Source organism: Siphateles boraxobius, unplaced genomic scaffold (assembly GCF_051911475.1).
Source record: "Siphateles boraxobius isolate OS27281-9 unplaced genomic scaffold, OSU_SipBor_1 1, whole genome shotgun sequence".
NCBI classification, from domain to species: Eukaryota; Metazoa; Chordata; class Actinopteri; order Cypriniformes; family Leuciscidae; genus Siphateles; species Siphateles boraxobius.
Window position 1 is genome coordinate 7,304,028 of NW_027508699.1, and position 15,311 is coordinate 7,319,338.

The 15,311-nt window shown below is 42.1% G+C and overlaps 1 protein-coding gene across 4 annotated transcripts in view; it reads right to left on the reverse strand.

Moving 5' to 3' along the window:
* The window catches only part of fgf12a (fibroblast growth factor 12a), a 144,019-nt gene that overhangs the window by 67,739 nt on the left and 60,969 nt on the right, over positions 1 to 15,311 (reverse strand). For 2 of the 4 annotated variants that reach the window (XM_077248704.1, XM_077248694.1), the window contains exon 2: positions 8,585 to 8,695. In XM_077248704.1, the coding sequence (XP_077104819.1) occupies positions 8,585 to 8,695 (111 nt within the window). Of the gene's footprint in view, positions 1 to 8,584; positions 8,696 to 12,498; positions 12,547 to 13,488; positions 13,685 to 15,311 lie in introns of those variants that run through there. The other 2 variants (XM_077248673.1, XM_077248684.1) reach the window with 2 other exon arrangements.

Below are 15,311 nucleotides of genomic sequence, written 5' to 3' on the forward strand. Positions count from 1 at the left end.
ATCAAGTAAGTCCACTTCGTTAGAATGAGACTGGACATTAAAGGGTCACTCCACCCATTTGCATTAAGAGGTCCATTGTTAGACAACCAGTCATACTATTGAATGGTCGTGCAACATTCTTTCATTTTCCCCTGAGACGAGAGAAATCTACTATTTACCTTTTTCACTTCCTCCTACAATGACGCAAAAATCGTCATTTGACGTCATTGTAGGAGGAAGTGTAAAAAGGAGGGATTTCTGTATAGACTACAAGCACAAATTCCCACCCTTTCAAACCCGCCCATAGGGGGTTGTGCCTAATGCGCTAACAGAGCTATCACAGATCAGTGGGTGGGACTTCACTTGCAGATACTGAAAGCAATATCAGCCATCTTGTTTATAAGCTAAGCTAACAAGCGCTGTGGATATAGGAAGTTACGACAATGACGGAAGAAACTAAACATGATATGGAATAGAGGATTTTGAAATTCTGCTGCTCGAACCCGCTGTTCGTGGCTATCTTTACGAGCCGCAATATAGTGAAGAGCAGCTGAGGCTGATGGAGGATCAGGAGGCGGCTGCCTGTCGCGGACGAGGAGCCCGGACTGGGTCGAGCTGAGGCGGGCTGCTGGTGCGTGTGCTCTCGCTGTGCGCTACGGACACAGATAGAGTCCGTCTGCTGCAGAGAATTTCAACGATCGCAATTTCTCCTGGACGAAATCTCTGAATCAGACGACCACACGGACGTTTGTGTTGTGATGTGAACCATCCTAGTTTCGCCTGACTGAACATCCAGGTATCATGCAATAATTCACCATATAGAAAGAAATACAAACGAGTAATTCACTAATGAGTTTGCCAATGTAACGGGGTTCGTTGTTGTGGGAAGAAGGAGGCTGGAACCGGCGAACATTTGAACGTTTTAATAGTAAAATAAACAAATACAAAACAAAAGTATAAGCCAGCTTGCCACACACAACAGAAACAAAACATAAAATCAGGCCTGTTCCTTTTGTGCTTCCGCTCCTCCGTGAGAGATATGAGACCGCTGCACATGTGTCATTCATTATCACTCGCGTCGTCCTCTCACGTCCCTCGCCCTCGTCCTGCTCGCCACAGCCAACTAACTAGACATTTTTTGTGAAATGAATTTCAAACTCATTTGGCAGCTAGCCTTCTTGTAGACGGAAGAGTGATTTCTCTGATGTTTGCGCTGTTCTGGATTAGTGGGAGTGGCTTGCGGAGCTGTGGCTTGCGGAGCTGCATTGTGGGAGTGGTTGTCTTACATACAAATGCGGCCCAAAGTTATTTTCTGTCTTTTCTCGGTCAAGAGGGCACCAAATTCAAAATTTATTTTACATTTCGACTACATATATAACCCACTTTCAATAAAGATTAATGTTGAAATGGGTGGAGTGACCCTTTAAGCGGAGACATGTGCCTTTAAAGGAGAACTGATGTGGGTGCAGATTGATGGCAGGTGTGGATGATCAGTATGCCGGTGTGTGCACACGCTGAGTGTGTGCTGCCATAGGGAGCCAGGAGGGATTAGATGGGATTGCAGAAGTGACAGGTGAGATCGTGACAATTACATTGTTTATATTCTTTTTATATTCTCTATAAAATGGTTATGTTCAGGTTTGGGATCTGAAATGTGTCTATAAAATAATAAAAGGCCAATTATACAAATATCTTTATAATATAAAAGATTTGTAAATATTTTATGTTCATTTTATGTTTATGCTGTAAAAATCCATCTATCCAAATGAGCAAAAAGTACATTTTTTACCTGTAAATGTTACGTATTACCAACGTATTAACAATGAGACCAGGCCTGAACCTTACAAAATGATTAAACAGAACTGAATCAATACTGAAATGATTTGAGCTGAATAATGAAACCGTTATCTTGCTATTCTGCTTTACATCAAAATATGTCTCATATTTGATCAAGTTTATGTAATTCTGTAACTTTTCAGTTTATTATTGTGAAGCTGCTTTGAAACTATTTCTATTGTATAAAGCGCTATAAAAATAAAGGTGACGACTTGTTTTCCATTGTGTTGTTGTTGTAAACTCTGTTTTGGATTTGTCCTTTGTTTCTGTTTCCCTCCGAGTTCCTGGTTACTGGTTATGTTTATATTTATTTTGTGTTTTTGTTTCTTTGTACTTAAAAGACCTTTGTTAAAAACCATTTATTAAAAACCTTTGCACTTCAAGACACTATCCTTTGCTTGCCTTATTTATCCAGCCTGCCCGCAGTTAAAATGGAGAGGGGAAATTTTAGATTTTGCTTGATAAATTATTAACTGCAGTTTACTGATCTCTGCCTGTGGAACAGACTGACAGATAAATGTAAGGATTAGAGGTGGAAAGAACATCTCAGTTCAGCTGAGTTAGAGAACAGCCTGAGGCTATAGACCTTATGCACCAGAGAAACGAGGGCGCCACCATCTTTAGAATATTGTCTTTGAACTTCCGTTTTTGCGTTCGCTCTGTATATTTCTTTGGCACCGCTGTCCAGGAGTAATTAGCTGGTGAAGTTGATTTACTTATTGTAGAGTTAACTTAAGTTATCACGAGCAGTGTAATGTTTATCATAAGCATTGTAAAGCATATGTCTTAACAAATGGACCTTGGAATTTTTTTTAACGAGCCGTTCATTCATAACTACGCAAGATCGCTGTAAAAATACAGACCGTAAGTCAAAAGACAACGAGCTCAGCGCTGAAAAGGGGCGTGGCTACATAAGGTCTATTCCAGTAGCTCCCTTCAGCTATCTCACTCCACACCTTATTTTCAATCTGCAAACAGGACAGTTTTACATTCTCTGAAAGTCTCCACTTTCTCAGAGACATAAAAGAGACATTGCACTCCCATTTCCCTGTAGCATTTCAAAAGGGAAGATTGTGGATATGAATAGATATGAAATAACAGTAAGGTCCTCTTATCCCCCAACTGTGTGTAAAGTCAGCGCATGAATATTTCATGCAGAACTCACAATTCATTATGGGTTCACACTTTATATTTTATTTACAGTAGCAATTCTACTTCAAAAAAGTATAACCACACAAATGCAAAAACTCCTGCCTGGTGACCTGTTTATTATTATTATTATTATTATTATTATTATTTCATTCAAAATTGAAACAATTGAGCTATTATTTAATATTTCCATGAATTAGATGTAAATTGTCTTTATTCATCATAACATCAAGTATTCAATCTGAATTTCATGATAAATTGCAATTAATCCAACCAAAAACTGATGAATGGCGGGACAGGAGAAGTTCTGCAAAAAGCCCTTATATGGAGATGTGGACGCAAATTATGCTCATTGCTCATTGCTCATTGCAGGCCCGCCTGCTCATTTGGATTTGATCAACATTACAACAAGGGTACGAATGTTGCTGTGAATACATCTGTGGTTTTGTGTGAGAATTAACTTAATACAATTACTGTATTAGTGGATGAGACTCATTTTATAAGGAACTATTTTAAGGATCTAAGCGCATGGTCTAAAGCAAATGGCACAAGTGCACTTAGGATGTGTTCGAATCCACTTTTGCTAGTTTAACGACTGGAAAAATTCTCTTAAAGGATTAGTTCACCTCAAAATGAAAATTTCCTAATAATTTACTCACCCCAATGCCATCCAAGATATCCATGTCTTTCTTTCCTCAGTGGAAGAGAATTGTTTTTACGTTTTTTGTGGAAAACATTTATGGATTTTTCTTCGAATAATGGACTTCAATGGGAACCAACGTTCAAAGTCCAAATCAATGCAGTTTCAAACGTCTTTGAAGTGCTTCAATGTGCTGTGCACGATCGCAGCTGAGGAAGAGGGTCTTATCTAGCGAAACAATAGGTCATTTTCAAAAAAAAAATATATATATACTTTTTAACTACAATTGTTCGGATTGAGCTGATCTGCAACGCGCCGGGAACTACGTCATCACATTGAAATGTCACGCTCGATTTTGCCGGCGCCGGTGGAAGTACCTTTCGCTATATAAGACCCTCTTCCTCAGCCGCGATCGTGCACAGCACGTTGAAGCACTTCAAAGACATTTGAAACTGCATTGATTTGGACTTCAAAACGTTGGTTGCCATTGAAATCAAAGAAAAATCCAGAAATGTTTTCCTCAAAAAACTTAATTTCTCTTCCACCTAGGAAAGAAAGACATGGATATCTTGGATGGCATTGGGGTGAGTAAATTATTAGGAAATTTTCATTTTGAGGTGAACTAATCCTTTAATGAGTAATGGGTGTGTTTTGTGCATATGTGCAATAAACCAATAAACCATGTGCAGTCTCATCTCCCATTCCCTTTAAAAGCCAGTTGTGCTCGCGCCATGGCAGATCCACTACATGGCGGAATTTGCAAGCGGAAAAACTGAACGCTTCTCTAGCGAGGAAACGGATCTGCTCGTGCGCAAGGTTAAAGCACGCAAGCAGACCATCTACGGGACAAAGTGTACACGCGTTGTGGACCCGCCTTTAGGCGGATATTACTAACGCACTCTTAAGAACAACAAAAAGAATATTGCGCCATTGAGTTTATTGCAGGTTTCAGTTGGTCAATGACACAGTCTATTTCAGTTGACTCAAAATAGCAATGCGCCAACAATACGCCTGAACATACCTCGCTTTGAAAGCTGATGTATGAAAAAAACGTGGCGTTCGCCCCAAAAGCTTGCAACAGGGCACCGACTATGGTCACAAAATCTGTATCGACTTTTATCCTGCCGGTCCTCCGCTTCAGGAAGTCGAGAATAGTGCTCGGAAAACACCCGAGGCCAGTCTCGAGGGGCTGGTTCCCTTAGTAGATTTTGTAGAAGAATGGCAACGCCTTCCGAATATATCTCTATGGGTACAGATTGCAGTTCGGTGCCCGACCTCCCTAGTTTGCTGGGGTGGTACCGACTGCAGTGATTCCAGAACAGGCTCGGGTTATGGAACAAGAGGTACAGACTCTACTGGAATTTAGGGGCCATAGAATGTGTTCCCCTACCAGACAGGGAGTCCGGGTTTTACAGCCGGTACTTTATAGTTCCAGAGAAGGATGGCGGACTGAGGCCAATTTTAGATCTAGGGCTTTTGAATCGTTCTTTGAGGAGATTCAGGTTCAAAATGCTTACTATTCCCATTATCGTGAGCCATATCAGATCCGAGGACTGGTTTGTCACGATGGATCTAAAAGACTCTTATTTCATGTCTCCATCCTTCCATGTCACAGGAGGTTCCTGAGGTTGCTTTCGGGGGCGAAGCATACCAATATCGGGTTCTTCCGTTCGGCCTAGCACTCTCTCCCCGCACGTTCACAAAGTGTATGGATGCGGCTCTGGCTCCACTGAGGCTTCAGGGCATCCGTATACTGAATTACATCGGCGACTGGCTCATATTGGCCCAGTCTCGAGAAATGGCAGTTCGGCATCGAGATGTCGTCCTTGGCCACATTCAGAACCGGGGGTTGAGGCTCAACACTAAGAAAAATGTGTTGGACCCAGCTCAGAAGACTACTCTTCTGGGGGTGGTATAGAATTCGGTTACGATGCGGGCACGTATGTCTCCCGCTCGTATCGAATCCATCCTGGCCATGGTGTCCGGGATAAAGCTAGGCCAGGCCATCACTGTAAAGCAATTTCAAAGACTGCTGGGCCTCATAACAGCGGCATCCAACATAATTCCTTTGGGCCTGTTTCACATGAGGCCCCTTCAGTGGTGGCTCAAAGCCAAGGGTTTTTTTCCCCAAGGGGAATCCGTTCCATATAATAAAGGTTACGCGCAGATGCCTTCGTTCCCTATTAATGTCGCCGGGAATGTCGCCGGGAAACTGTTTCGACAGACGCTTCCCTCGCTGGCTGGGGCGCGGTCTCGGACGGCCGCTTTGCCATGGGTCTGTGGCAGGACCATCATCATTCTTGGCATATTAATTGCCTAGAGATGTTGGCCTATGTTCAGGGCTCTGAGGAACTTCCTCACAGACATCAAAGGTTACCACGTCTCAGTGGTAGCTTATCTAAACCGACAAAGAACACTCAGATCGCGCCCTCTATCCAGATTGGCGCATCAGATCATTTTATGGCCCCAAGGGAAAATATTATCTATAAGAGCAATATATGTCCCAGCGGATCTGAATCAGGAAGCGGACATCCTGTCGAGGCAGGGGCTGAGGCCCGGGGAATGGAGACTCCATCCAGAGGTGGTGGAGTTCATATGGCAGAGGTTTGGACCAGTGGAAGTGGATCTGTTTGCGTCTCGAGGGACGTCCATCCCACTGTCCACTTTGGTTCTCCCTCACTCATCCAGCCCCGCTGGGGTTGGATGCCATGGTACAGGCCTGGCCGAGGCTTCGCCTGTACGCTTTTCCCCCCGATCGCTCTGCTCCCGGGGGTCCTGGAGAGGGTCCGTCAGGAGGGCATCAGTCTTCTTCTGATAGCCCTGTTTTGGCCAACCCGAGTATGGTTTTCAGACTTAATTTCACCCCTGATAGCTCCGCCATGGCAGATTCCTCTGAGGAGGGGTCTGTTGTCTCAGGCGGAGGGCACTATATTCCATCCTCATCCAGAGCTGTGGAAATTGTGGGTCTGGCCTCTGAGGGGGCTCAGTACCTAGATGCTGGTCTATCATCTGGGGTGGTCGAAACCATACTTATCTCTAGGGCTCCGTCTACTAGGAGATTATATGGCCTCAACTGAAATATTTTTCTACTTGGTGTAGAGAACTTGAGTTAGACCCAGTTAACTGCCCAATGGCTTCAGTTCTGGAGTTTCTTCAAGATTGTTTCTCTGCGAATCTCTCCCCTTCCACACGTAGGGTGTACGTGGCTGCCATTGCGGCGTTCCATGCACCACTAAATGTTGGGCCTTTAGGGAGGCACCAACTGGTCATACTATTTCTCCATGGTATTGGAGGATGAGACCGACAGTCAGGTCCAGGGTTCCTTCATGGGACCTGGCGGTGGTTCTCGAAGGGCTATCCCTGGCTCCCTTTGAATACCTCCAGTCGGCTTCGCCTAGGACCTCATGTTCAAGATAGCCTTTCTCTTAGCTATTTCTTTAAAGAGACTGGGAGATCTCCAAGCCCTGGCATTATCGCCAGTTTGCTTGGGGTGTGCCCCCGGCGGAGTTAAGGCCATCCTGCATCTGAGACCCAGCTATGTGCCTTAAGTGCAATTTATCATGGCTAGGTCCATGGTCCTGCAAGTATTTCATCCTCCACCTCATGTGTCGGCAGAAAAGGAGAGGTTCCTTGCTCTGCCAGTCAGAGTTCCGAGTATTACCTTGAGAGGTCCTCTTCTTGGAGGAGGTCGGACCTACTGTAGTGTGTTTTGGATCACCTATTAGGGGCTCCCGGCTATACAAACCATAAGTAGGCCTACAAGGTGCGGAATTTCCCTTCACCTTTGGCCGTTAGGGCTCATTCTACTAGAGGCATGGCGTCCTCTAGGGCCCTCCTTTCGGGAGTTCCCATCAAGGAGATCTGTGAGGCAGCCGGTTGGGCTACCCCACACACTTTTGTTAGGTTCTATAGTCTGCACCTTCCTAGTACGCTTGGCGCACACGTGCTCTCGTCCTAGCTGAGTGCCTGAATCAGTTTCATTCCGTGGCAGGCCTGTTTTCGGTGCGTGGCTTAGTGGGCATTCGTTCCCCAAAGTGTCGATTTTTGACGCAGTGTTGAGTTCCCTTGAAAGGGAACGTCTCGGGTTATGACTATAACCCTTGTTCCCTGAGAAGGGAACGAGACACTGCGTCGTCCTGCCACGCCCCTCGAGGCCTTAGAGCGTCTTGCTTCATCGCGGAGCTGATGTGTGTGTGTGTCAGCGTCACTTTTATGCATCCGGTTATGCCGTCACATGTTACATCACGACGCAACACAAATCAGGATTGGATTAGTTTCATTCTTACTTCAGAGGCGCACACTAAGGGAGCGTCCCCAAAGTGTCGATTCTCGACGCAGTGTCTCGTTCCCTTCTCAGGGAACAAGGGTTATAGTCATAACCCGAGACGATTTTCAATAAGACTAATGTCCAATTATACAAATACTTGTCTTCAAACAGATGTCTGGTATATTTAATCATATTAGTTATAGCTATGAAGGACACATTCAGTCAAAAGTCATCTATATAATGAAGGTAGATTTTTAAGGGGGGTTTTTTGTTCCCAAAAAATTCAGGTCAGGCTAGATGTCACATGTTTTTATGTCATCTTTTTCTACAATTAATTAATTACAGTTTGTGCTAAATCAATCAATAGTTTGATATTTTTGTTACCTTGTATACATTTTTGAATTGTTGTGTTTAAAGATTGTTTTACCGTTCACATTTTGCTGGAAAACCTATGTGTTTGTGTGTGATAAAATTATGACAGATTTAAAAATTGTATATATATATATTAATTTTTAATTATTTTTATTCATTTATGATTGCCTACTATACCTTTAAGGATTGTGCCTTTTCAGAAACAGAACTTAATAATTAAACCAACCCTGAGGAATGTTCACTGAAGTAAAATGTAGGACAACGGTCTTCCCCATTTGCAATTAGTGTGGTACATTGAACTCTGTATGCGCTGCACATTTGGTGCAGTTCCAATCACTCACTGTTGTCGCTGTTCTCATCCTTGGTGCCATCGATGGTTCCGTCTGGCTGCATCTGCAGGTAAAAACCCTGCTGGCTGAACAGTCGTGTCACAATGCCTTTCAGCTGCGGCTCTGAAACAAATAAACACACAGCCCCGTCCCCAACCCACATTTTCATCAGAATCCACCCCAACACTTTGCAACTTTTTTAAAATCATGTTAACAGAAGAAAAAAATGAAGAATTTAAAACAAGTTCTTGACTTCTTATCTTGGGATGGTAGTGAATGTATTTGTGAATGGCTGTGTTGAAAAAGCTCTGCATATTTGTTTCTGCGACCTCATTAGTCAATTTCACTTTGGACACCTGGCGTTTAGAAGACCAGCTGTAGCCATAACAGGTGTTTTCTGATGAAGCAGTGATCTGTTCAAGTGGGTACAATAAATGTTTAGAGGCAGGCCTGAGAGGTGAGGAGTGAAGAGGGCCACATAGATGACCTTTCATGCAGCATAGTCCTACAGCTTTCAAGACCAGAGTTTAGAAGAGTTGTGAATGTCCATGATGGTCATGATCAACTATTCATCATGGGCCTCATCTATCCACTGCCGCCCCAGTATCTCTGACAGGCTGGAAGGGCCATCAATCACACAAACGAGCCTGCCTGCACCCATCAGGAAGAACATTACTAAATCACATACGGAATCCACACCTCTATAATAAAGACTGGAGTATAGGGGCCCCGTAGGACATGACTCTACCCGGGGAAAAAAGTTTTGGGTTTAACACATGTATGTGTGTGAATCTATCTCTTGAAAACATGTCCAGGTCATAATTCCCCCGAATTGAGAAATTTAAGATTTTTAAGGACTAATTAGACAGTGACATTTTTTCAAATAAAGTTCCAAATTCTCATTACTATAATGCTCTTATGGTTTTTATATAAATTCCATTAATAGATATCAGCCTCAGCCTCAGACATCATAGGGACGAACTTGATGTTAAAGGGATAGTTCACCCAAAAAATTAAAATTACTCACCCTCATGTCGTTCCAAACTCGTAAGACTTTTGTTCATCTTCAGAACACAAATGAAGATTGAGTGCACGAGACCCCATTTCGCGTGGTGGTTTGCACAGCATTTTTTTTTTTTACTTTGCAGCTCTGCTTCCGAATATGCAGGATTTCGAGGCGACTCTGGCCAAGCAGGTACGAGATGTCTATACCGGCATCTTACCAGTACCCAGTTTGCACGTATCTAAATTGCTTATATTTCCAAAATGAGCCTACACCATTTTCACATTAAATGAAAATGTCTAATTTAAATAGAAAATATTTAAGAGATGTTGTTTAAAGGGGACCTATGATGCAACCCCCTTTTTACAAGCTGTAAAATAACTTTCTGATGTCCTCAGAGTATGTATTTGAAGTTTTAGCTCAAAATACCCCACAGATAATTTTTATAGCATGTTAAAATTGCCACTTTTTGGGGGTGAGCAAAAACACAGCATTTTTGTGTGTCCCTTTAAATGCAAATGAGCTGCTGCTCCCTGCCCCCTTTCAAGAAGAAGGCGGAGCTTCAAGAGCTCATGCAACAACAAAACAGGACAACTCACGCTCTGAAACTGTCAGTAGCAGTGTTCAGCCTGATATGTTCGAACTGAAGTTGGACAAATAATGCCTACAAGAGCCCGAGAATACATGCTGCATAGAGATTGAACCAACGCAAGAACAGGCATAGTTTAGTTTAATTACAGTTATAACTTATGCTCAAAAGATTAAGTGTCCGTTTTCACTCCAGAAAATCACCATAAGAGCTGAATATAACACAGTACAAGAAGTACGCATTAAAGTCTTAGCCATAAACTCTTAGCATACACAGCGAATTACACAAAAACACTCATTACAACTAACAGTAAACAAATATATACAGACCTTTTCTTCAGGGGGTGCTTAATAAACTGGTTAACTTAATAACCGTAAAAAAACTCAGATGAACTGTAATAAAATGCATGCTCTCCCTTTCATTTCTGATGTGACCAGTATCTTTCCAGAGACTATAAACTGGATCATGAACAGTTGGTACTGATCCAACATTTAGTAACAACTTTTTTAGCAAAACCTGTTTTGTTTTGTCCTTTTGTATTGACCCTCGTTCACAAAGCAGTCTAGTTTAAAATGATTCGTGCAGACATAGATCAATTTAGGTATATGGAGGCGCATTCCCTTCAAAAATAAAACTAATCCTATGCGTCTTAAGCGGTGGTAATAAAAACAAACATTGCCACGTCACGTGTGTACCTGCTTCTTCTCACGCTGCTTCCAGGTGGTTTAGAGGACAATTACTCAGAGTCGCCCCCTGTCGTTTCAAAGAATAGTACAATGGCGAGCGTGTCAAAACGCTTCGTCCATTTGGACAGGACAGTATAGTCAGCGAAGGGTCATGCTACAGAGCCAGGTGAAAGTTTGAACAAGGCTTAATACCTGCTGCTCTCTTTGTCCTTGATGATAATATATAGTATTTTCACCCCAAAAATTATTTATATTGTTTGCTGTGTGTGTCAGTAGGAAATATCAGTTTATATTTACAAACATTAATTTTCCCACTAATTGTAATAATCCAGTTAAATTCTTTGTGTAAGCACAAGGAGTCTGACAACAGCCGGTCTGATCCACACGGAGATCTGATCTCACTATCATCAAGTCTGTCTGGGATTACATCTTGGAGACATTGCCGCAGTTCTTCTGGATTTATTCTGTCTCAGTTTTTTCTTTCTCTTGTGACTCCTATTGCATAGAAAAATCTCACTGGATTATAACATTTAATGGCAAAAGAAATGTCTGGAAATATAAACTGATATTTCCTACTGGCGCACTACGACAAAAAAAATATAAATAACAGGCTTAAAACCATTTATTTGGGGTGAAAATATGAACGTGCCTAAGACTTATGCACAGTACTGTATATCGTTACTGTGAAATAAGATTTTGGTCATATTCAATCTATTTTTACTATTTTTTTTAAAATAGAAGGTTAAAAGAGAACAACAAATATTAATGATGTATATATAATTTATAATATAATACTAATTAAATGAAACATAGGGTTTCTTTATGACATTATGAGGATGTTTTTTTGCATTAAAAATAAGACATTTGGAGGCATTACAAATAATGTCACAATGTAAAAAAAAAAAAAACATTTAAATTGTCTTTGTGCAAAATACAATTTCTGATTAGATTTTTGGGGTCAAAAATAACTTGGACATGTTCCAGACAGATTCTGTGAGATTCGTGTACATGCATGTCGCTACTCATGTAGCAATATATGCACTTAATGTATAAGCGTGTGTCTATTCACCTGAGATAATACATGTCACATTTGTATCAACACTGTTTGCATATTTTCCCAAACAATGCAAATACAGTATAATTCTGTTGAACCATTCATGTTCCATATTGCCTCATTCCAGAAACAAAAACAGTTACAATCGGATGTGTTGATAGATGATGCCATGATCATGAAATGGTGAATGTCATCTTGACTACTTAAGTCACCACAACTAACAAGAGAAACATGACACATCAGCAGCACAGAGCAAACACGAGCCTCACTGCACGGAAACAGACGGAGGGGACAGAGCACACATGAGAACGGGGACAGAAACATAAGAGGTAGAGAGAGACTGAAAAGAGGGGCTCAGAGGGAGTAAAGAAGGGAAAAAGAAAAAAAGGAGGGAGAGCCAGAGAGAAGACAGTAAGACATACATAAAAATAATACAGAGACAGAGAGATAGAGATAGAACAATAGTCGGAAGCATACTACAAGGACAAGGCAGACATCGGCGACTGCCGTTAGACAGGAGCTAGTCCCCCATGAGCACGAAATGGGGTGGGAAACTGGAAGACACAGCACATGGATGGAGGCTGAGCTACTGACCTAGCCTGACGCCCTTACGGGACACCTGTGGAGGTTTCGAGGGCGCATCTTACGGGGGAGAAGGAAAAACAACATTTTTACAGACAGATTCTACAGCAACAGCCGTCAAATAACTGAACATATTTTGGGAAGAGGGTATGCGCTTGTCCTACATCATGAGAAGGATCATTTTTTTTTAAGGAGGAGGAGGAGGTGGAGGAAGAGAGGAAAGCTGTGTAGTTTTTTTAATCGTTTTAGACGCTTCGTGCTGTTTTCCGTGAGCCGAAAAAGGACAATAGCATGGTTCAGTGGGCAGTGAGACCATGTCTATCAATAAAACTAACTGTACAATCCCTCCCTACACTGCAGTAAAGCAGTCCCTGTTGGAAAATACAGCTTCAGCTGGTAAATGTGTTTGTGGTTTCTTGCTGGTCTAAGCTGAAAATCCAGCTCAACCAACTGGTAGCTGGTTTGTTACTGGTTCAAGATGGTTCTGTCATATTCCAAAACACATTTGCCAGTTTGCTGGATTTTTCATCAGGGAAACATTTACCACTTAACATTTCATCTAAGAAAGCCTTGGTGCACTGCAGTGCCGCTGGATTCTAGCTATTACAAAATTGCATTGTTGCACTACATAACGGGCAAACTTGTCAATTGCATCCTTGCAGAAATGGATCTTTTAACAATTGCACAGCCTCTGATCAAAATGACAACGATTGAATTAATCGATAACATTAATAATGACATCAATAAAACATATATAGCCTATATATAGATAGACATCATATATATAAACATAAAACGATTTGTGCATTCAGATTGTTAAGATGGCAAATCGTTTGGTGATTGAATACCAATAGACAACACTTGAGCTATGAAACAGGTGGGATTTTGGGGAGGGTTTGCATTGCAATAAAATACAGGAGGATATGTTCCTCCAGCGGATCTGTAGATTGCGGTAGAGGCTTCGGGTGGGGGCTGTAGTCTTAAAAAGCATCCAACACTGACCTGGTCGCCGGCGAACAGGTCTTTTCTTGCCGCTGCAGAAGCGGACTTTACTGAAGACCCCCAGGAAATGTCGCTCGCAGAGAGAGCGGGGGTCTTTGCTGGGACTGGGGCGTCGTTTGGAGGTAGAGACCCGCTCGCTGTTGGATTCCCGCGCCTGGCGTTTCTGTCGGATCAGAGAACTGGCGATCGCAGCCATCTCGAGTAGTCAGTAAAACGAGCCTGTGCAGCTGTTAACGCAATAACTGGGAATAATATATAAAACGATACTGAATCAAATTCAGACAGATTTCATTCCGATTCCCTGCGAAAAAAAATCCAGAGGATCCTGTGAATTAAGACTGAAATCTCATCCTCTTCTCAGACGATCTACTGGTTGAGAGTTTCATATGAAATTATATAAAGCACATTTTCCACTCTCCATCTTGTAAATGCAAAAATAAAAAATATAGATAAATTAAAAAGACGTCCTATGTGAACGTGGATAACCTGTCACACAGGTATTCCAGGTGCCGAAGACAGCAGACGCGTGATTCCACCTCCAAGCGACTGCTACATGATTCACATGTCTAGTTCATTACACATAACTTTGCATGAATCCCGATAATAAACTGAGCCCATGGCAAAAGAACGCGCGTTCTCAGGCACTATAGTGGTAGGCTATATGAGTGACAACTTCACTGAACGCTCTCCAAATTATTTTACAGCTCTTCATAGTTCTTCTGGTCGAGTTCATCGCATTGTTCCTCACGTCGAAATTTCTTATTATGCTAAAAACGAATTGTAATTTAAAGGTCAAGTGTCCAGCACAACGAGAACTGTGCGAATCCTTGCGAAGCCATTCGAGGGAATGTTAAATGAAAAAATATAAAATCGAGACTAGTGGTGCCTGTGGTACACTGACCGTGAGACAGTGAATGGGCTTTGATAGTCTCTCTCTCTCTCTCTCTCTCTCTCTCTCTCTCTCTCTCTTTCTCTCTACTACATCATCATACGTGATTTAGGTTTGGCTTAGGAATTTGTAGCGGTAAACGAGAGCGAGCTAGTAGGCTAAAGGAGATAAAATACATTAATGGGGTGGCAGAGGAGGATTGTCCAACAGATGGACACCTCTGTTTCATTATGTATGTTTGAATGTGACATGTCCCGTGAAAGTGAACAATTTCAATTCAAATTCTGCTTGTCATTGCCTCTCATCGAGAGCCTGTGCAGCTGTTAACGCAAGCCTCACACTCTGTAAATAGGCTAATATGTGGTTAATTTATCCCTCCGTCCATCTGTTAATTACTCGGACTGAAAAACACACTAATGATAAAGATCATCCTCCTCTTTGTCACTGTTGTAATTGTTCAGTGTATTCGGTGCTAATGTGGCAGCCTATAATTTTAAGGTCTGGCTGATCCAATCCATTAACCGCCCGCACTGCAATCACTTTTTCACACGAGTATGTGATTTTCATCCATTAACTGTTGTACAAAAATCCCCTACTAAATTTCCAAACTGCTATCCCGCCTGAAAAAAAAAAAGCCGGGAATGCAGCCAGCACTGATTACCCTCTCATATGAATACCCTCTTAAACCCAGTGCTGTAGAAGACCTTAGCTCTTCAGTGAGACACTGCAAGACTAGTGTTTGATTAGATGTAGCCTATGTATATCCAATATTTCAATAATGACAACCGTCGGAGAATATATTTAAACAGCATTTATTGATAAGAATGAAACGTTTGGTCTTGGCGGAATAGATCTGCTATGCTGCTGTATAAGTGACGGCTACTGCCGAAACATGTAGGCTACATACAACGAACAGAATGCGTGAAGGTGAAGG